This window comes from Serinus canaria, chromosome 1A, assembly GCF_022539315.1.
Source record: "Serinus canaria isolate serCan28SL12 chromosome 1A, serCan2020, whole genome shotgun sequence".
In the NCBI taxonomy this organism is placed as follows: Eukaryota; Metazoa; Chordata; class Aves; order Passeriformes; family Fringillidae; genus Serinus; species Serinus canaria.
Window position 1 is genome coordinate 424898 of NC_066314.1, and position 22517 is coordinate 447414.

Below are 22517 nucleotides of genomic sequence, written 5' to 3' on the forward strand. Positions count from 1 at the left end.
ATCGCAGGTGCCAGCAGGGCACAAGAGCTCCAGGGTACAAACTGCTGTCCCCAACCTCCCGCCAGGGGGTCTAGCTGGGCTTTCCCTCTCTGTCACCCCCAAGGAGCCTCCCAGCCCCGTGTGCTGAGCCCAGCTGGCCTGGAGTGGGGCAGGCTGGAGGGACACATGGCTCTGAGGGGACAGCAGAGAGGTTGGTGGCCTCAGCTACAGGAGAAGCTGATGCTCCTCAGGCCCACAGTACAGGCACAGGACCCAGTGCAGGACTTGGCACAGCCACAGGCACAGGACCTGGCACAGCCATGGGCACAGAACTTGGCACAGCCACGGGCACAGGACCTGGCACAGCCATGGCCACAGGACCTGGCACAGACACAGGCACAGCACCAGGCCAGTGCCCCGAGGAGAGCTCCAGGCTGCTGTCCTGGCCCTGCTGGCCCATGTCCCCACAGCTGTCCCAGCCCTGCTCTCACAGATGGCCCGTGACCACTTGCTCTGGAGCAGCTCTCCACAGGGGGATCCCACAGGGCTGAGGGCAGAGCCAGACCCCAGGAGTGGCCACGGACCAGGGAATGCCTGCATGGATTGAGCAGCACCTACGTCAAGCCCCTGGTGTTCCCTCCCAAGGCAGCAGGAGCCAGGGCAGAAGCTGCAGCAGGAACTCCTTGGCTAATTGAGGACCTGAGTGGGATCTGTGCTCGGAAGCACTCGGGAAAGCAGCAGGGCACTGAGCCAGGCCCTGCCCACAGGGCCCACTCTGGCATGGAGAGCAGGGAGCAGAACTGGGGCTGGGCTCTGAGGGGACAGAGCGAGGCCAGGGAGGGGGCAGCAGGACCCCAGGACACCCACCTGTGCTCCCCCCGTGATGGGGATGGTGCAGGTCAGCAGGTTCCCGATGACGTTCTCCAGGGACACGCTCAGCCCGTCCACGTAGATGGTGTAGATCAGCCCCAGGCTGTTCTGGAGAGGGGAGCAGAGCAGGGATGAGCAGTGCAGGCAGCTGGGGACACCCCCAGGGCTTGTCCCCGGCCACAAACACACCCCGGCAATGACAGCTCCAGGTCTTCCTCATCCACAGGGATGGGATATTCCAGCCAGAAGCATGTCCCTGCACTGACCCCAGCAGAGCAGGAGACGTGTCCCCAAGGCCAGAGCTCCATGGCAGCAGCACCGAGGGGCTTTCCAAAGCTCCAGCAGAGAGGTGACCAGGGCAGCCTCTCTCCCTGCACCCCAGTCCCACACAAACCCCAAGGAAGGCATGGCAGGAGATCCTTCCCCAGCGAGAGCTGGATGAGATGCCCAAAATTTGGGCAATGCCCCTGACAGTACACCTGGACTCTGGTCAACCCTGGGTTCCTTCCAATCAAAACACCCTATTCCAACTGGGAAGCAACAGCAGTCCCAGCTCTGGGGTCACCAGCACAGGGCAACCCCCAGGACAAGCTGGGAACGAGGGATTTAAGGAATTTGTGTCCCAGGCACCTTTGGGGTGCTGTTCTCCAACCATCGAGGAAAAGGGAAAACACAAATGCTGGGATTTGGAGAGCAGGGCCAGGCAGACTCTGGCACAATGGAATAATGAGGGAAGAGCAGGATAAACCCCTGCCTGCTGGAATAACAAGGGAAGATGAAGCTCAGATTCCTGGGCACTGGAATGAGGAGCTGGGAACTGTTTCAGTCCCAGGAGAGCAGATGGCAGGACACCTCTGTCTGTGGGAACAAGTGAGGGGACCCTGTCCCCTGGAGTTGCCTCAGCTTTTGCCTGGCAGGACCTGACTCTGCTGTCCCAGGCTTAGAAAAGTCCCAGAGAAGTCCCACTCCACACTGGGAAGGGACACTTCCCACTGTCCAGCCTGGCCTTGGGCACTGCCAGGGATCCAGGGGCAGCCCCAGCTGCTCTGGCAATTCCAGCCCAGGCAGGAATTCCCAATTCCCGAGATCCCATCCATGCCTGCCCTCTGGCAGTGAGAATCCATCCCCTGTGTCCTGTCCCTGCAGGCCTTGTCCCCAGTCCCTGGAGCCCCTTCAGGCCCTGCCAGGGGCTCTGAGCTCTCGTTGGAGCCCTCTCTTCTCCAGGCTGGACGCTCCCAGCCCATCCCCATGGATACAATCCATACCCAGCCCTCCCAAGGCCTCCCCAGGCACACAATGCAGCACCTCTGGAGCCAGCAGAGCTGGCACAGCCAGTGCTCCCAGGAACAGGCTGTTCCTCAGGGGTTCCCAGGAGTGGGGCCAGCAGCTGCTCCGTGTCCCGCAGCCATCCGGGATCAGCAGCAGCAGCTGCGGCCCCACAGCCCCAGGGTGCCAAGGGCAGGATGGAGCCAGGCTCCCAGGGGCTGTGCCAGCCTGTTCCCACTCCCACAGGCAGGAAGCCTTTCCCAGCACAGCTGCCCTCCCCCCTGAGCAGCACCCCTGCCCCTGACTCACCCGGAACACCTCGGCGTGGTCCAGCCGCGACACCAGCACCAGGCTCTTGGGAGCGAACAGCTGGGCAGGCTGCACGAGGGACGAGGCCTCCTCCTCCTCCTCCTCCTCGCCCTCACCATTCCTGGCATGGCTCTGGGGCTGGGGAGACACAAACCAGCCCGGCCTGGGGGTTAAGGGATGCTCTTCCCTGTCCCAAACTCCCAGTGCCAGATTCCTGCGGCACAGGGAAGGCCGGAACCCATGGCCAGAGCCAAAGGCAGCTGGGTGCTTTTCCATCAGCACTGCTGACCAGCCTTCCCACCCATCCATCCATGGATTCCTGTGGCACAGGGAAGGCAGGAACCCCAGCCAGAGCCAGAAGCAGCTGGGTACTTTCCCATCAGCATTGCTGCCTAGCCTTCCCACCCATCCACCCATGGATTCCTGTGGCACAGGGAAGGCAGCAAGCCCCTGCCAAAAGCAGCTGGGTGCCTCCTTGTCAGTGCTGCTGACCACCCTTCCCATCCACCCATGGATTCCTGTGGCACAGGGAAGGCAGCAACCCCTGGCCAGTGCCAAAGGCAGCCAGGTGCTTCCCCATCAGCGCCGCCACCCCCGTCCCCGTGTCCCTGTGTGTCCCTGTGTGTCCTTGTGTGTCCCTGTGTCCCCGGTACCTGCGGGCTCTCCACGGCCTCCCAGAAGGTGAAGCAGGCGCAGTAGTGCCGCTCCGAGTTGATGTCGGTGAGCACGGCCACGAAGAAGGTGGGGGGGTTCCTCTCGGGGAAGAGCTGCCACCCGCTGGGCTGGCAGAACTGTGGGAGGAACAGGGAGGGCTCAGGGGCTGCCAGCCCTCACCTGCACCGTGTGATCCAGCCCTGAGCCTGGCCCAGGGTGGGCTCAGGGACTGCCAGCCCTCACCCACACCGTGTGATCCAGCCCTGAGCCCTGGCCCAGGGTGGGCTCAGGGGCTGCCAGCCCTCACCCACACCGTGTGATCCAGCCTGAGCCCGGCCCAGGTGGGTCAGGGACTGCCAGCCCTCACCCACACCGTGTGATCCAGCCCTGAGCCCTGGCCCAGGGTGGGCTCAGGGGCTGCCAGCCCTCACCCACACCGTGTGATCCAGCCCTGAGCCCTGGCCCACATCACCCACGGAGCCTGTGGGGAAGGGCAGCTCCATGGGCAGGGAGCAGGGAGAGCACCAGGCAGAGCCCCCCAGGTTCCTGGAATTCCCAACCCTGCTGGGCCAGCTCCCAGAACTCCCAAATCCCCCCTGCAGGGAAGCAGAGCCAGCAATATCCCCTCCTTGTCCGCAGGGACAGCAGGAGCCACCTGGAGAGCCCCAGACTGGGAGGGGTCGTGATGGGACAGCCTGGCCAGGCAGGAGCCCCCCAGCTCTTGGGGAAGGTCCCCCCATGGCATGGAGACCCCAAACTCTGCAATGCCCCCATGGCACACAGACCCCAAACTCTGCACTGACCCCATGGCACAGACCCCAAACTCTGCACTGACCCCATGGCACACAGACCCCAAACTCTGCACTGACCCCATGGCACACAGACCCCAAACTCTGCACTGACCCCATGGCACACAGACCCCAAACTCTGCACTGACCCCATGGCACACAGACCCCAAACTCTGCAATGCCCCCAGCCCACCGTGGGCCAGACACCCCATGCCAGCACCACACAGAGCCCAGAAGGAAAGGGGACACGGGCTCTGGAGTGGCTCCAGGAGGTGGCACCACTCCCCTGGCACAAACACGGGCCTGGCTGTGCCATCTCACTGCACCAGCCCCTGGCACTTCCCAAAGCCCCTCCTAGGGCCGGGGTAATTCCAGACTTCCCCGACTTCCCGAGTCTCAGGGGATTTTCTTGATTCCCTCAGTGCTGGAATTGGCTGCTGAGGAGCCGTGGAAAATTCCCTGGGTGCGGGACAGCCCGGCTCCTTCCAGCCTGGCTCCTTCCAGCCTGGCTCCTTCCAGCCCGGCTCCTTCCAGCCCGGCTCCTCGCGGGGCTGGAGGCACGCTGAGGACACGGGAATTCTGCAAAGCCCGGGAGGAGAACCATGGCAGCAGGGCCTGGGGAGCTCAGGAATCCTGCCCCAGCTCCCTCAGGAGCCCAAGGTGGATCCCACCTGAGTCCCCCAGCTGCTCACCACTCCCCGTGCTCACAGATCCTCCTGTCCCCCCTGGCAAGAGCCCACGGGGCAGGAGCTGGGCTTTGTGCGGATCCTGGGGGTGGCAGCAGGAGGGACAGGAGGAGAAAGCGCCCCAGGAGCTGCTTCCCACATTGTGTGTCCCTGGAAAGCAACATCCAGGGCTTCTCCATCCCGGGGCCTCCTGCTGGCTCCCGTGGGAGCACAGGGGAAGGTCTGGCTCTGCAGAACACCGGGATGAGCACACGGTGTCACTGTCCCGAGGTGGGAATTGCCCCTCACTGCTCCCAGCCCCACATGGAGATCTCCTGGCACTGTGGGAATGAGGAGCCCAGAGCACACGGAGCTGCTGGGTAAAGATCATGGAATCAGAGAACCCTGAAATGGGTTGGGTGGGAAGGGACCTCAAATCCCCTCCAGTGCCACCCCTGCCATGGCAGGGACACCTCCCACTGTCCCAGCCTGCTCCAGCCCCAGTGTCCAGCCTGGCCTTGGACACTCCAGGGATCCAGGGGCAGCCCCAGCTGCTCTGGCAATTCCAGCCCAGGGCCTGCCCACCCTTCCAGCCAGGAATTTCCTCCCAATATCCCACCTGAATCTCCCCTCTTTTAGTTTTAAACCCTTCTCCCTTGTCCTGGCTCCCACCCAGCATTCCCACTGCCATATCCCAGACAGGGATGCACTCCAGGACCATGGTGTCACCCTCCCCTGAGAGACAGGAGGGGTGGGAGGCCCCAGAAACCCACCAAGCCACTTGGGATACAGAGTCAGCTTCCTAAAAACAGCACCTGCTGAGAGGATGGGTCACCTCAGACACCAGCAGGTGACACCTGGATCAGGTGACACCACGGGAGCACACGGAAATGCCGGAGCCACTCCCAGCCCAGTGTGACCTCACTCGATCCCACCTGGATCATTCATCCCGCAGGAGCCCCGTGATGCCACCTCCACTGCCCCACCTCACCCAGCTCCTCCAGGAAGGAAAACCACGGGAATGGGCACAGCTGGCAGGGCGAGGACAGCTGAGTCAGCCCACCTGACCGATGGTGGCACCTGGTGCTCGGCCACCCTGAGGTGCCACAGGGGAAGGGAAGCACAAATACAGATCCCCATGGACAGAGCAGGATCATGGAATTGCTCAGGGTGGAAAAGCCCCCTCAGCCAGCCAAGCCCAACCATTCTCAGCACTGAGACAGCCACCACTGATCCTGTCCCCAAGTGCCACATCCACACAGCTCTGAAATCCCAGCAGGGAATGGGACCCACCACCGCCCTGGGCAGCTGTGCCAGGGCTGCACAGCCCTTTCCAGGAGGGAATTCCCCAATATCCACCCTGAGCTCCCCTGGCCCAGCCTGAGGCCGTTCCCTCTGCTCCTGTCCCTGTTCCCTGGAGAACAGCCTGACCCCCCCAGCTCCCCTCTCCTCCTTCACCAGTTCCTCCCCAGGTACTCCACAGCCTTTCCCAAGGATCCCGCCTGTGATGTCCCAGTCCATGCTCCTGGTCATTTATTTTTCCAGCTGATCCCACCCAGGGGGGAGTGTGGTGGTGCCTCTCCTCCCTCTGGAGTGTTCCCCAAAAAGCTGCAGGCTCCGAGGGCTGGGCTGTGGCTGCCAGCCCCAGGATCCACCTGCCAGGGGAGGGAAACACCTGGGGAATGGGATGGACAGGCTGGACACTGGGGCTGGAGCAGCCTGGGACAGTGGGAGGGACCTCAGAGCCCCTCCAGTGCCACCCCTGCCATGGCAGGGACACCTCCCAGTGTCCAGCCTGGCCTTGGCACTGCCAGGGACCCAGGGGCAGCCCCAGCTGCTCTGGCAGTTCCAGCCCAGACAATGAGGAATTCCTCATTGCCCAGATCCCATCCATGCCTGCCCTCTGGCACTGGGAGCCATTCCCTGGCTCCTGTCCCTGCAGGCCTTGTCCCCAGTCCCTCTGCAGCTCTCCTGGAGCCCCTCCAGGCCCTGGAAGCTGCTGGATGCCCTGGAATGCTGGCAGAGCTGGAGCAGGTCTGAAGGCTTGGACACACCCAGCAGGTGCCAAAACCATCCCAGAGCTGCCTCAGGACATGGAAAATCCCACACTGAGTCCAGCAGACCTGTGGGATCATGGCATGGAAGGTCTTAAAGCCCAGTGCTGAGGAAGGATCCAAAAGGGAGAGTGGGAATGGCCCTGAGAGCCACTGGAGCACAGGGAGCCCCTGGATTTACAGGAATCTCCGTTCCCACCTGGATCCCCTGTTCCAGCAGAGACCCTGGGCTGAACTGGGAATGCCCTCTCCCTGGAACGCCCCCACCAGGCAGCTCCCAGGGCTCTGCAGGGCGAGGCTCCCAGGGTGATTTATCCACACGCTGTGCCCATCCCCAGAGGAACTCGATCCACTAAAATGAGAAATTTCTGCTGGGAATTGCCGCCGGACACTGCGCACGGCCAGGAGCTCCCAAGGCCACCTCCCTGCACACCCTGGGAAATGCTTCCTTCCCCAAAAAGCTGTCGAGGAGGATCAGCCCTGACCGCAGTGGCACATCCCTCCCGACCCCCGGGACGGGCTCCCGCGGATTTCCCGAGCTGCCTTCGGAGCAGCCCCACGTGCTGCTCCCCCAGGACACTCCGAGAGTTTGTGGGAAGCCCTGGAGCCACCCCTGGCTCCCAACAGCACAGGGCTCCAATTGTTTAAATTCCAAGGATTTTTTGGCTGGACAGTTTGACCCTTGGGAAAAAAAGCTGCTTTGCTCCTGCTTGGGACAGTTCCCAAGTCCCTGCAGACACCAGGAAACGCAGAGCAGAAAAATAAAAATATATGTAAAAATAAATGTGTGTTTTTGCCTCAGATTAAACAGCACAGAAAGGTCCCAAATTGTGCTGGAATTCCAGGAGACACGTGATGGGCAGAGGAGCTGGACACTGCTGATCCCAGAAACAATGGGATGAGGAGCCAGCGACCCCAGTGATGATGGGCAGGGACACCTCCCACTGTCCCAGGCTGCTCCAAGCCCCAACGTCCAGCCTGGCCTTGGCCACTGCCAGGGATCCAGGGGCAGCCCCAGCTGCTCTGGGAATTCTGTGCCAGGGCCTGCCCACCCTCCCAGCCAGGAATTCCTTCCCAAGATCCCACCTAAAAGGATGTCCATCCCTGGCACAGCTGCCCAGGGCAGCGCTGGAGTCCCCATCCCTGCAAGGCTTTCAAAGCCATGTGGATGTGGCACTTGGGGACATGGGCAGTGTGGCCTTGGCACCACTGATTGCACTTAATGGGCTCAGAGGGATTTTCCAACCCCAATAAATCCATGATTCCATGAACTCCAGGGGGAATGGAGCAGCTTCCAGAGGGCTCAGCCTGCAGGCCTGTCCCAGCCCAGCCTTCTCACTGGAATGGAGCTCCAGCTCCTCCCCCAGGGTCCCTGGAGCTCCTGGGCACAGGGCAGGGATTGGGAAGAGCTCCCACTCCAGCTGAGCAATGGGGAGATTATCCAGGGGAGGGGAACAATCCCACGCCCCTGGATGATCTGGAGGATCCCCACAGCTCCACATCCCAGGAATGTCCCAGCTCTGAGCTGATCCCAAAGCACTCCCAAGAGCCGCTGACAGCGTCCAGAGGGCTGGGCACACCCAGGCCCCGGCCCTGGGATCCAGCCTCAGGCAGGGCAACAGGAGCTGGGGTGCTCAGCCTGCAGCAAAGGAGACTCAGGGCTGCCCCCAGCCCTCCCTGCACTCCTGAAAGGTGCCTGTGCCCAGCTGGGCTGGGCTCTGTCTCCAGCAGCACTGACACAGCCAGAGCTCACAGCCCCGAGCTGGGCCAGGGCAAATCCAGGCTGGAGAGCAGGAAAAAGCTTTTCCAGCAAGGGGGAGAAAGTTCTGCCATGGCTGCCCGGGGAGGGGGTGCAGTGCCCATCCCTGGGGGTGTTTGACCAGCCTGGATGTGGCACTGGGTGCCAGGCTCTGGCTGAGCCCTTGGGGCTGGCCTGGACTCTGTGACACTGAAGGTCTCTCCCAACCCAGGGATTGTGTGAATTCTGTGTGATTGTGTGTGATTCCATGAGATTGTGTGAATTCTGTGTGACTCTGTGTGATTGTGTGAATTCTGTGTGACTCTGTGAATTCTGTGTGATTCTGTGTGATCCTGTGATTCCGTGTGATTCCATGTGATCCTGTGAAAGGCCTGGGCATTCTCCTGGGAGGCTGTGGACACTAAGGCTGCATCCATGGCTCCTCCAGGAGGCATTCCAGCATCCCAAAAGAGGAGGGGTAGCAGGAGGCCAGGAGGGGAGCCCATGCTGGATCCATCCCACTGTTTCTGGAGAGTTCCACAGCTGGAGATGCACCCAGGGCAGGAGGGAACTGCTCCTTCCCAGCCCCCCAGTCAGACCCCATGGGATGTGTCCCAGAGTCACCCCCAGTGTCACCCGTGGGTCCCCAGCCACTCACCAGCTCGATGCCCTGTGGGAAGGGGTTGTCCTCCCAGTCCTTCTCCGGGAAGCGCTGCAGGATCTGGCCCTGTCCATCCCCGCTCCCTGTGGAGACAAGATGGGATTAGAGGGCAGCAGGTACCCCCACCCACCGGGAATGCCCAGCTGGAACCCCGGGGTGCTCCAGCTCTCCATGGATGGGGCAGCACAGGCTCCTTCCAGGCCGAGCAGCACTGCCCCCTCCAGCAGGGAACAGCAGAGTTTCCAAGGAATCCTGGAGCAAACAGCTCCCAGAGCCTTCTCTGAGGTGGGAGCAGTACTGGAGCAGGAACTCCAGTTCCTCTCCAGCCAGAACTTCCTTCCCTGTGATCCCAGCACAGACAGCACCCCCCACTCTGAGCTGCACTCCCTGCTCCTCCTCTCCCCTCTGGCCTTTCCCCAGACAACCCTGCCCGGGGTTTGCTTTTGGGGTCCTGGCAGCTCCTGCTTCCCCGGGCTTTATGGAGCACTGGGAGCACTCCAAACCCTCACCTGCCCCCCAGCCCACACCATTCCAGACCCTAAATCCTGCTGGTTCCCATGGACAGCCTGGAAAAGGCCCAGCAGGCCAGGCGGGCACCGCGGGAGCAGCTGGCTCTGGGACAGCCCGAGGTGACAGTGCCACCAAGTGCTCCTGTCACAGACCCTGCCAGGCCGGGAAGGGCTCCCACACTGCTCATGCTGCTCCAGAGACAGAGCCGCTCCTGGATCCAGCTGGGAACCACAAACCCCAAGGATTCTGGCCCAGCCACGAAGGCAGACAGCCCCATGGTGGGGAGAGGGGGCTCCTTCCAGCCCCTTCCAGAGGGAGGGATTATCCATTTCCAGGGACCACCTGGGGCCTCTCCCACTCTGGGAGCTGGGTCCTGGCCATGGAATGGAGCTGGGAATGCAGGAGGAGCCCCAGGGAAGGGCTATTTTCGGAGCCCAGACCAGTCCCCAGGGTCCTGCTCACCGCCTGGCAGCCACAGCTGGATTTAGCAGGGAGAGAGAAAAGGAAAGGGAAAGGGGCCATTTATAGCCCTGGGCCCAAAATGGAAAGGCTGGAGCCAAACTGGGCACCAAATATCCACAGGGATGGGGTCAACCAGATCCTGCTTGGCCACGGGCTGTGACACCACAGCCCTGCTCTGTCACCACGTCCCTGCTCTGTCACCACGTCCCTGCTCTGTCACCACGTCCCTGCTCTGTCCCAGCTCGATCCCCACGTCCCCCTGGAGGCAGCCCTGGCCCCGAGTGATCCCAGCCCTGGCCAAAGGCTGCCCACTCCCAGTGCCAAGGGCTCGGCTCAAGCTCCAGACAGGAAAATCCCTTGAGATCCACACGTCAGGATTACTGCTCCAAGCTGTGCTCTCCACATCCAGCCCTGCCACGGCTTTGCTGCAATGTCCTCAGTTAAAGGGGAATGGATAGACCACAAAATCACGGAATGGGTTGGGTGGGAAGGGACCCCAGAGCCCCTCCAGTGCCACCTCTGCCATGGCAGGGACACCTCCCACTGTCCCAGGCTGCTCCAGCCCCAGTGTCCAGCCTGGCCTTGGGCACTGCCAGGGATCCAGGGGCAGCCCCAGCTGCTCTGGCAATTCCAGCCCAGGCAGGAATTCCTCATTGCCCAGATCCCATCCATGCCTGCCCTCTGGCAGTGGGAGCCATTCCCTGGGTGCTGTCCCTGCAGGCCTTGTCCCCAGGCCCTCTGCAGCTCTCCTGGAGCCCCTTCAGGCCCTGCCAGGGGCTCTGAGCTCTCCCTGGATCCTTTTCCTCTCCAGGTGAGCACCCCCAGCTCTCCCAGCCTGGATCCCTGGGAACTGAGGGGCTCCAGCCCTGGAGCAGCTCCGGGGCCTCCTCTGGGCTCTCTCCAGCAGCTCCAGGTGCTGCTGCTGTGTCCCCAGGGCTGGGGCAGCTCTGCAGGTGGGGTCCCACCTGAGGGGGCACAGGGGCAGGATGCCCCCTGCCCTGCTGCCCACTGGGCTCAGCCCAGGGCTGGGGGGTCTCAGGCTCATCATCCTCGACACAAACAGAAATCATTCCAAGGGCTGTTCAGAACAATGGGAACCTCGACTCCCGAAGTTTTCCCAGAGCCAGGAGCTGCCACCCTTCAGCCAGCTGCAGGCAGGTACATCCTGATTTTAGGGACTGTCACCAACAGCCTGACTCAGGAATCCAGCACTTCCCTCAGCTGTGTCCCGGGCAGCCTGATCCCAGCTTTCCCACTTCCCACCATTCAGCTCCATATCGGGATCGGCGCGTCCCTTCCTGCCCGGGAGAGCTGGACCTGCCCCATGCATTCTCCTGCCATCCCAGCTGAGATCCCTGGGAAAGCTGGAGATTCCTGGGAAAGCACGTGTGCCTGTGAACCTCGGCCGGCAGGCAGCTGCTGCTCCATCCTTCCTGCGCTCCTGCAGGGCCGGGGACACCTGGGGGAGCCCGGCCCTGCCCCGGGCCGCGCTGGAAGGTCACGGGATGTTGTTGTGATACAGGAAATTCTAAATAAGCCCAGAGGTAAACACGGGGCTGAGCCACGGCACCGGATGACCCCGGCTGGGAGCGCTGGCAGGCCGGGGGACGCTGCCGGGAACGGCGCTGCTCCGGACACGGGTCACGGACACGCCAGCGCGTCCCCCTGCGCCCTGAACGGTGGGAGCAGAGCTGAGCTGTGCCTCAGCCCTGCACACAGAGCAGCCAGGCCTCTGCCTGCCGGGCCTGCCGTGCTCCCAGAGCCTGCAGGAGGTGCCCACCCTCCCTGGAAAATCCCAGGGGATTCACAGTCGGAGCACGGCAGCCCCACAGGCAGGTCCTGCTCCGGGGTAGCCGCGGGGTCTGGGCAGGGAGCCTGCCCTGCAGCAGCTCCTGCAGCCCTTTCACAGAATTCACACAATCTCTGGGATGGCAGAGACCTTCAGTGTCACAGAGTCCAGGCCAGCCCCAAGGGCTCAGCCAGAGCCTGGCACCCAGTGCCACATCCAGGCTGGTCAAACACCCCCAGGGATGGGCACTGCACCCCCTCCCCGGGCAGCCATGGCAGAACTTTCTCCCCTTGCTGGAAAAGCTTTTTCCTGCTCTCCAGCCTGGATTTGCCCTGGCCCAGCTCGGGGCTGTGAGCTCTGGCTGTGTCAGTGCTGCTGGAGACAGAGCCCAGCCCAGCTGGGCACAGGCACCTTTCAGGAGTGCAGGGAGGGCTGGGGGCAGCCCTGAGTCTCCTTTTCCTGAGGAGCTGGATGCGACAGAGAGAGAGAGAAGGGAATTTTCACAGGGATTTGAGGCAAAGGAGCTTGTCTGGAACAAGCCCTGTCCCACCCCCCACACCTGACACCCTCCACTCCCAGGTGACTGGAGGAGTTTCACCAGCAGCACGGGACCACTGGTCCGGCCAGTCCCCAGGAACGGCTCCTCTGCAGGCTGGGACACGACTCCCACACCCCTGAACCTTGGAAATTCGGGATGAAATCATCCAGGGGAGCACAAAGTTCAGACAACACAGCTCAGCTGGAGCTGGCACAGGTCACCAGAGCAGCTGGGGCTGCCCCTGCATCCCTGGCAGTGCCCAAGGCCAGGCTGGACACTGGGGCTGGAGCACCTGGGACAGTGGGAGGTGTCCCTGCCATGGAACTGGATGAGATTTAAGGTCCCTTCTATCCTAAACTATTCCACAATTCCAAGTCCTCCCCACAGGAGCCAGAGCTGTTCCAGCCCTCCTTGCCCCCAGGCTCCAACCTGGAGGTGATGTCCAGCCAGGAGAGTGTGGAATCACTTTGGAAACATCCAGTTACTTCAGATACATTAAATTATTCCAGAAACATTCATTTCACACCACTAATGATTCTCCAGCTCCACCAGGTCCAGGGGCAGCCTCATGCCTGCCTGGAAGCATCAGCTGAGGCTTCCGAGAGCTTCTCACTGCAGGAATTATTTATAAATTCAGCAGCTTTACAGCACCAGAAAATCCTTGGTGCTGCAAAGCCCTGCCTGGACTCTCTGAGGTGGCTCCTGCAAAGGCAGAGACAGAGCAGGCACAAGGCCACACAACCTGCCAGGACCTGGACCTGCTGCCAAGGGCACTCAGAGCTGAGCTCTGACCCCAGCCCAGCCCAGCACAGGGAACGAGGCCCAGCCCTGCCCAGAGCAGGGCCCTGCTGGGGCTCTTGGAACGAGGCAGGATCCATGAATCCCTGGGGCAGCACCAAACAGGGATTGGGAAATGCCCTGCAAGCCCGGGGAGCGATTGCATCAACCAGCACCAAGGCAGGCAGAGAGGAGTGCTGCCAGCCCCATCCCTGCAAACACCCCAGGCCAGGCTGGACACTGGGGCTGGAGCAGCCTGGCACAGGGAAGGGATCGCTGCCAGGGCAGGGGTGGCACTGCAGGGGTTTGAGGTCCCTTCCCACAAGACCACCCCTGGGACTCCCTGATCCCCCAGTCACTCTGTCCTACCTGTGCACTGAGTGGTGGCTCCTGCCAGGGCCTGGCACACAGCCAGAGCAGGGAGGCACTGCCAGGCTGGAATGTCAGCCCAGGGGGGCAGGAGGCCGATGGCCCCTGGGCTGTGGGCAGGGCCCCAGGGCAGGGACTGTCCCCTGTGCTGGCCCTGCCGAGGGACCCCCGGAATCGTGGGGGCAGCTCTGGGCCCCTCCTGCCAGGAGAGCCCTGGAGGGGCTGGAGCGTGTCCAGGGAATGGAGCTGGGAAGGGGCTGGAGCCCCAGGAGGGCTGAGGGAGCTGGGAGGGGGCTGAGCCTGGAGCAAAGGAGGCTCAGGGGGGACCTTGTGGCTCTGCACAAGTCCCTGCCAGGAGGGGACAGCCAGGGGAGTCGGGCTGTGCTCCAGGGAACAGGGACAGGAGCAGAGGGAACGGCCTCAGGCTGGGCCAGGGGAGCTCAGGGTGGATAATGAGGAAATCTCTCCTGGAAAGGGCTGTGCAGCCCTGGCACAGCTGCCCAGGGCAGTGGTGGGTCCCCATCCCTGCTGGGATTTTAGAGCCGTGTGGATGTGGCACTTGGGGACAGGGTCAGCGGTGGCCTTGGCAGTGCTACGAAGGGTTGGATTCAATCATCTGGGAGAGCTTTTCCAACCTGACTCCATGAATCCATGGTGTCAGAAGAGAACAGCCCTGTCCCCAGGGAAGCCCTGTGCAGGACATTCCCACGCCGATGGAGCCAGTGGGATTTGTCACCAGCAGCCACTGCCAGCCCAGGTGGGCCCAAGGACCAAACCTGCCCCGCTCAGCTGCTGGGACACACCAGGGGGGCACGGCAGGATCAAAGCCTGGCACTGGGGCTCCTGCAGCTCCCCCTGGAATTCCCCAGGATCTGGGAGTGGCACAGCCCCAGAGCTGGGCCTGGGCCAGGCCTGGCTGCAGCACCTGCCCTGCATGGCACCGGCACCAGCAGGAAGCTCCAGAGGCAGGAAAAGCCTGAGGGAACACGGGGAGCTCCCAGACAGGCTCAGGCTGTGTGCCACACCAGGGGGTGATGGCCTGGGATGGTGCCTTGCCATGCCATGCCATGCCATGCCAGTCCAGCCCCAAACCCCTGTGACCACCTCCTGTCATCCCTCCAGTCATGTCCAGGAGCTGCATCCCCTTTCCCACATCTCCACCACAATCCTGGGATGGTTTGGGTGGGAAGGGACCCCAGAGCCCTCCAATGCCACCTCTGCCATGGCAGGGACACCTCCCACTGTCCCAGCCTGCTCCAGCCCCAGTGCCCAGCCTGGCCTTGGACACTCCAGGGATCCAGGAGCAGCCCCAGCTGCTCTGGCAGTTCCAGCCCAGCCAGGAATTCCTCATTCCCAAGATCCCATCCATGCCTGCCCTCTGGCAGTGGGAGCCATTCCCTGTGTGCTGTCCCTGCAGGCCTTGTCCCCAGTCCCTCTGCAGCTCTCCTGGAGCCCCTTTAGGGGCACTGGGCACTCTGGGACAGTAGAAGGTGTCCCTGCCATGGCAGGGGTGGCACTGGATGGGGTTTGACGTCCCTTCCCACCAAACCATTCCATGATTCCATGATTCCAGACATGTCACACCAACCAGAGGACAGACAGCCCACCCTTCACCCCTCTGTTCACCAGGAATCATCACCTGAGTGGGGAGCTGGGCTATCCCAGCCCTGGCCACCAGCTGCTGCCTCCCTCCCAAAGAGCAGGAATAAGGCACAGACAGGGATGAGCCATCCCAGCCCAGCCCAGCCCTGCAGCCCCCCGCCCCCAAGCCCACCCAGAACAACACCCGAGTGTCTGCTGTGGGGACAAAGGAGCCTCTGTTCCCTGTGACGTGTCCCCGAGAATGGCCTTTCTATGGAGGGAACAAAGGGGCCGTTTGTGGGGCTGGGGTGGCCCCGCTGCTCCAGCCACCGCCACGAAAGCCCACCCAGCCCAGGGCGAGCACACAGCCCCTGTCCCAGCCCTGGCCACCAGCATGGCATGGGACAGCCCTGTCACCACCAGCACCAACGGCAGGTGCTGGCAGCTCCCTCTGCCAATCCCGGGACCCCTGAGGCTGGAAAAGCCCTTTGGGATCACTGAGTCCCAGCTGTGCCCAATGCCCACCTTGTCCCCAGCCCGGAGCCCTGAGTGCCACCTCCAGGAATCCCTTGGACACCTCCAGGGATGGGCACTCCAAACCTCCCTGGGCAATGGAATCCCTGTTCCAGTGCTGGACAACTCCTTCCACGGAGAAGTGGCACTTACCGGACCCCCAGTGTCCCCTCCAGCTGTCCCCAAGGCCACATCCCCCTGTGGCACGGCTGCTGTGCCCCCAGAATGGGACATGCAAAATCCCAAGGAATAATTTCCCACTCATGGTTCTCTCCAAGTTTTAGTGCAATCCCATGGGACAAGGAGCTTGGGAAGGACACAGCCCTTCCCAGACAGCAGGAGCCCTGCAGGAGCAGGGTGGCAGGGACACCTCTGGCTTGGCCAAAGGGATTTGGAGGGGAATTGGGGCAAAAGTCTCCCAAAGTCACACCTGGAACAGCAATTCCTGAGTGCAGCTAAAAAAAAGGGAAAAACTTGGGAATAAGGGCCTCACTCCCTGTTTAATGGTCATCTCGGTGATGCCTGAGGATGTGCTTGACCTGCTGGACACAAGGAAGATAAGGATCACCCAGGGAAGATAAGGATCACCCACAGCCTGGGACACAGAGCTGGGTGAGGAAACAAACTGTCTGCATGCAATTCCAGGCTGGAAAAACTCCATCCAGCCACGGAACGCTTCCCACGGGAGGCAAAGCCCTCCAGCCCGGGGTCACTCACTCTCAGTTCCAACATCCTGGAGCAGCAGCAGGGGGTGTCACCCCTGGCCAGCACTGGGAGCTGGACCCGGGGACACGCCCAGCATGGCACTTCCAGGGAGCACGGCTCCCATTCCCTATGGAATTCAGGGAGCAATGGGAGGCTCTGGGTGAGGGTGTTTGTAGGAAGCTGAAATGAGGCAGGTGAAGGAGGGATCAGGGCTGATCCCCCCACCTGGCTCACACCAGTCCTGTCCCTGGATGTCATTATTCCTCAAACCTCTTCCTAACCCCTCCCAACCTCTCCCAAATCCCCCTCAAATGGAGGAGAAATGTTGGAGAGAGCCATCTCTCTCTGCACACAGCCCAGGGGCAGTGCCAGGTGCCCTGCCAGGAGCTGGGGGTGCAGACTCGCAGGGATCAGGAACGCTGGCAAGTCCCTGGCACACAGTGCGGCTGGAAAATCCAGGGAGCCTGTGGAATGTGGGGTTCTCTGCTCTCCCAACACCCCAGATCCTGCAGGAAGATCCACGTGGATCCTGCCCACAGCCAGCACTTTTGGGATGGCACTCAGCACGTGCCCCAGGGAAGATCCCAGGATGCAGGAGTGGTGGGTGAAGAGAGAGCAGGCAGAGGGATTCCCGGCATGGAATCCCTGCTGTCCTGGCAGGGTCAGATCCCGGGAGATGCCCACCACCTCCACCCAAAGCTGTGCCTGGGAGCGGGCTCGGCACAGCCTGGGCAGAGCCCAGCTGTTCCCTGACCCTGTTCCAAGGGAGAGCTGTGTTTATCTTTGGAAACATTAAGGCAGAAGAGGAAGTAATTAAATTAAAAAAACCCCGCCTGCTTCCGAGAGCTGGGCGCAGGAAAGCGCCGCCGGCCCCGAGCGTTCCTGGCAGGGGACACGGCCACGGCCTGCAGCTGCCACTGCTCACCCAGCCAGGCTGCAGCAGGAAGGGGTTCCATAAATCCCTGCAGGACGCAGCCCCACAACCCCTCAAACCACCTCAAACCACCTCAAACCACCACCCACACGGGGCCGGAGCCAGAGGTCCCTTTGGAGGAGCCCTCCAGGAAAACTGGAAGCTGTGACGGCCCAGGAGCTGCTTCCAGGGATCCCAGGTGACCTCCAAAAGTCCTTTGGACCTCACATCCTCTGGGGGTCCACCAAGGGCAGCCAGGTGACAGTGACACCCAGCTGGGGGCAAAATGTCCAGGAGGGGCTCCAGGAGAGCTGCAGAGGGACTGGGGACAAGGCCTGCAGGGACAGCACACAGGGAATGACTCCCACTGCCAGAGGGCAGGCATGGATGGGATCTTGGGAATGAGGAATTCCTGGCTGGGCTGGAATTGCCAGAGCAGCTGGGGCTGCCCCTGCATCCCTGGCAGTGCCAAGGCCAGGCTGGACACTGGGGCTGGAGCAGCCTGGGACAGTGGGAGGTGTCCCTGCCATGGCAGGGGTGGCACTGGAGGGGCTCTGGGGTCCCTTCCCACCCAACCCATTCCATGCCTCCCTGACTGCAGGACCTGGAGCCGGGTGGGTGCTGTGGCTCAGCTCTCCTGGGAGGAGGATCCTGGTGTCCAGCCATGGTCCCCTGGCCAGATCTGCAAAAAGCATTTTGGGGAGGAACCTCTGCTATTTTTACCTGATGCCAAATTCCAGCTGCTTCCCAGGGGAGCCATTCCCAGCTCCACTGCCACCCTGGGTGATAATTATGGGGATGCCAACATTTACCCACGGCCTAAAAACAGCCCCAGCTGCTCCCATGGCCCCTTCTGCCCTGTGGGAAAAATATGTGGGAATTACGAAATGGTTTGGGTGGGAAGGGACCCCAGAGCCCCTGCAGTGCCACCCCTGCCATGGCAGGGACACCTCCCACTGTCCCAGGCTGCTCCAGCCCCACTGTCCAGCCTGGCCTTGGCACTGCCAGGGATCCAGGGGCAGCCCCAGCTGCTCTGGCAATTCCAGCCCAGGCAGGAATTCCTCATTGCCCAGATCCCATCCATGCCTTCCCTCTGGCAGTGGGAGCCATTCCCTGGGTGCTGTCCCTGCAGGCCTTGTCCCCAGTCCCTCTGCAGCTCTCCTGGAGCCCCTCCAGGCCCTGCCAGGGGCTCTGAGCTCTCCCTGGATCCTTCTCCCCTCCAGGTGAACATTCCCAGCTTTCCCAGCCCAGCTCCAGAGCAGAGCTGTTCCCAACAGGCAAAGGGACACAGAGGGACAGTGGAACAGGATCCAGGCAGAGAGCAGCTCCAAGCTCCAGGACAAAAGGCCTCAGTGCCAGCCCCAGTCCTGTCTGTGCTGGGCAATTCCCTGCAGAGCAGCCAAGGACAGAGGGAAACCCCAAACCCGAACCCCAGCCAGGGCTGGCCCTCATGGATCACACGTGGGTGCCCAAGTCCCTCCCTGCTCCGTGCTGCCAGGGCACAGGGAATGATCCAAGCCCTGCCTCAGTTTGTCTTGACCCTGCAGGGATCATTTCCACCCAGCCTCTGCCAGCATCAACATCTCCCACGAGGGCAGAAGGAGCTTTTGTTCCCTGTGTCCCACACAGGCAGCGGCTGCAGGGCGGAGCGTGGCACGTCCAGGGGGGAGCCCTGCAGGGAGGGACAGGGACAGGGACAGGAACTACAGGGTAGGAATGGAGAAGTGGGAATGGGGTCAGCTTCCACAGGGGCCTCAGCCGGGCTCGGCAGTGCCAGAGCCACCAGAACTGACAGGGGAGGAAATGTCCCGTCAATCTGGGAACTGTGAGAATTCCCCGAGAACACCACTGTGCATGTCCCCAAATGTCACATCCACACGGCTCTGAAATCCCAGCAGGGACGGGACTCCACCCCTGTGCCAGGGCTGCACAGCCCTTTCCAGGAGGGAATTCCCCAAAATCCACCCTGAGCTCCCCTGGCCCAGCCTGAGGCCGTTCCCTCTGCTCCTGTCCCTGTCCCTGGAGCACAGCCCGACCCCCCTGGCTGTCCCCTCCTGGCAGGGACTTGTGCAGAGCCACAAGGTCCCCCCTGAGCCTCCTCTGCTCCAGGCTCAGCCCCTGCCCAGCTCCCTCACCGCTCCTCACAGGATCTGTGCTGCAGAAGGGAATCCCCTCCAGGAGGGACAGCCCTCACCACGGATCTGCCTCTCCTGGGGCAGCAGGAACAGCAGAGGGTGCAGGAGGAGGAAGAGGCTGAATCCAAGGGGAACTGAAACCCCACTGACCACAGACTGCTCCAGGATGGGGAAATGATCCTGCCCTGGAGCCCTCAGCTTCCTCATCAGCACTTCCCAGAGAACCAGGGAATTTTCTGAAGCAGGTACAGCTCCAGTGGAGCACCAGCAGCCCTAGAGCCTGGAGAGGAGCCCTGCTCTGCCCAGGCTCGGGAATGCCCACCCTGCTCTGCCCAGGCTCAGGAATGCCCACCCTGCTCCCCAAAACCCCATGGCACACAACCCCAGTTGTGGTCCCAGTCCTGTCCCAGTGACCTGGAGCAGCTCCTCACCTCTGATCCTTGGGAATAAGCAGAGAGATGGGAATGGAAGCACCAGGAAGTGCTGCCAGCTCCGAGCCCTGCCAGGGATTCCCAGGATTAGCACATTCCCAGCAGATTCTGCTCCCAGTGCATCCCACCAACACCCAGCTCCCCCAAACCCACCTCATCCCCCCTCATGGATTATCTGGGAAGGCTGGAACAGGCTGGGATGAGTCCCAAGGTCACAGAGCCAAGTGGTTCTGCCCCAGAGGGTGCTGGGCACTGCCCAGGCTCCCTGAGAAATGGGCACGGCCTGGGGCTGCCAGAGCTCCCCTCCCAGGGATGCAATCCCCTCCCTGGGATCGCTGGGGTGTCTGTGCAGGGCCAGGAGCTGGATCTGTGATCCCTGTGCTCCCTTCCAGCTCAGGATGTTCCAGGATTCACCTGCAGACCTGTCCCTGGAGCTGCTCCCAGCCCGACCCTGGCTCCTGGAGCCCAGCAGGACATGGGGCCCTTCCCAGCTCATCCCAGGGGTAGAGTGAAGAGGGGAGATGTAGATGGGATATTGGGAAGAAAAACATACAAAACATGACTTGAAATTCCCCATTTTAGTGGCAGTTCCTGAAGAATGCAGTTTGCCAAGTGCAGAGGGACTGGGGACAAGGCCTGCAGGGACAGCACCCAGGGAATGGCTCCCACTGCCAGAGGGCAGGCATGGATGGGATCTGGGCAATGAGGAATTCCTGCCTGGGCTGGAACTGCCAGAGCAGCTGGGGCTGCCCCTGGATCCCTGGAGTGCCCAAGGCCAGGCTGGACACTGGGGCTGGAGCAGGCTGGGACAGTGGGAGGTGTCCCTGCCATGGCAGGGGTGGCACTGGAGGGGCTCTGGGGTCCCTTCCCACCCAACCCATTCCAGGATTCCATGACCCCGAGGCACACCACACCTGGGCCAGGGGCAGAGGCTCTGTTTGACGGGAAGGGCTGGGAATCACAGCCCCATGGGATCCTTCCCAGAAGGAAACACAGCTCTGCTCCTCCACCCAAAGCCAACAGAGCCGGGCAGGGGCTGGGCCCTCACACACCTGGGAGCCGCCCTGGAGGGGATCCTGGACAGCAGAGGACAAGGCTGGAAGAGTTCCATGTGACTTGAGGAGCTCCTCCACCTCCACCAGCCTAAAATCCCTCATTTCCCAAAAGAACTCAACTGAAATCCCTGGACCACTTTGACTTTGAAGAAGACAGCAAAGCTTCAGTGGAGCAAGCAAGATGAACTGCCCGTGCTGTGGAGCAGAGGAGAATCCAGCTGGAGCAGGAGTGCTCCTCACGGATGTGCCTGGCACATTCCACACATGGAGCTTCCAGCCTTGGAACGACAGCTCAGACCTGAGAGAGCAAACACTCATCTCTGCTGCTGCTCTGCCAGAAAACTGAGAATCCTGGAATCCTGGAACGGGCTGGGTGGGAGAGGACCCCAGAGCCCCGCCAGTGCCACCCCTGCCATGGCAGGGACACCTCCCACTGTCCCAGGGGCTTGGGCATGGCCACCTCTCTGCCCCAAACTGCTTCACTTCCCCCACAGCAAAACCCTGATTTCCCAGAAAAAGCACTTGGAATTTGACCCAAATAAATCCCATCTCTGGCGTAGGTTTAGGTTTTTCCAATCCCTCAACAAGTGACTGACCCCCCGTTCAGCCAAACCATCTTGGGATTTACCAAGCTGGACAAAAAACAACCATTAAAGAGTTCAACAATAAAATAAACAACCCCAAACCACCAAGATGACATACGGGTAAAACCAAGCCAGACATGGGGCAAAGGTCAGGGGAAAATGAGCAACAAACTATTGAAAAACACCAAAAAATGGGAATTAACAATAAATTCAGCAGAAACACTAAAAATTCAAACATTTTCTCCAATGTCAGCTTCCTGTCCAGCCTGGATTTTCAGGAATATTGAGTGATGCCCGTGCTGACCCTGTCCCCTGGGGATTTCAGCAGGACAGCTGGTTCCAGACACACCAGTCCCAGCAAAAAAACCACCTAAAAGCCCCAAACCACCGGCTAACAGCCAGAAAACGGGGCAAACACACTGCAGGCATTCCAAACTTGGACATGGATTAAGGATTAAGGCTGGTTTGGATGCACAGAGCTTGGGGGAGGAAGGATGGGAGAGACCCCCCCGCGCCCCGTCCCAGAGCAGAAGCGACATTCCCAGAGGCAGGAATGATCCCAGAGCCCTGGGGATGATCCCAGAGCCCTGGGGATAATCCCTGCGTGGGCACACGGGGCTGGGATAGAGCCAGGGCTGGGATAAACCCCACAGACACATCCCAGGCCTGCTGGGACCGCTGCAGGCACGGAGCGACGGCGGTGCGAGCGCACGGGAACGGGAACCGGCACCGAGCCCAAAGGCTCCGGGAAAACAGCGGGGCCAAGAGCACTCCAGGATGATGGGGCTCAGGAAAACAGCGGGGCCAAGAGCACTCCGGGATGATGGGGCTGGGAAAACAGCGGGGCCAAGAGCACTCCGGGATGATGGGGCTGGGAAAACAGCGGGGACAAGAGCACTCCGGGATGATGGGGCTGGGAAAACAGCGGGGCCAAGAGCACTCCGGGATGATGGGACTGGGAAAACAGCGGGGCCAAGAGCACTCCGGGCTAAAGGGGCTGGGAAAACAGCGGGGCCAAGAGCACTCCAGGATGATGGGGCTGGGAAAACAGCGGGGCCAAGAGCACTCCGGGATGATGGGGCTGGGAAAACAGCGAGGCCAAGAGCACTCCAGGATGATGGGGCTGGGAAAACAGCGGGGCCAAGAGCACTCCAGGATGATGGGACTGGGA

The 22517-nt window shown here is 61.7% G+C and overlaps 1 protein-coding gene across 3 annotated transcripts in view; it reads right to left on the bottom strand.

Annotated features, from left to right (window-relative positions):
- Positions 1-22517, bottom strand: part of SBF1 (SET binding factor 1) — a 66523-nt gene that overhangs the window by 28765 nt on the left and 15241 nt on the right. For all 3 annotated transcript variants that reach the window (XM_050969807.1, XM_050969806.1, XM_050969805.1), the window contains exons 2-5: positions 8982-9067; positions 3078-3215; positions 2425-2562; positions 847-957 (exon numbers count right to left, since the gene is read on the bottom strand). In XM_050969807.1, coding sequence (XP_050825764.1) covers positions 847-957; positions 2425-2562; positions 3078-3215; positions 8982-9067 — 473 coding nt within the window. The remainder of the gene's footprint in view (positions 1-846; positions 958-2424; positions 2563-3077; positions 3216-8981; positions 9068-22517) is intronic.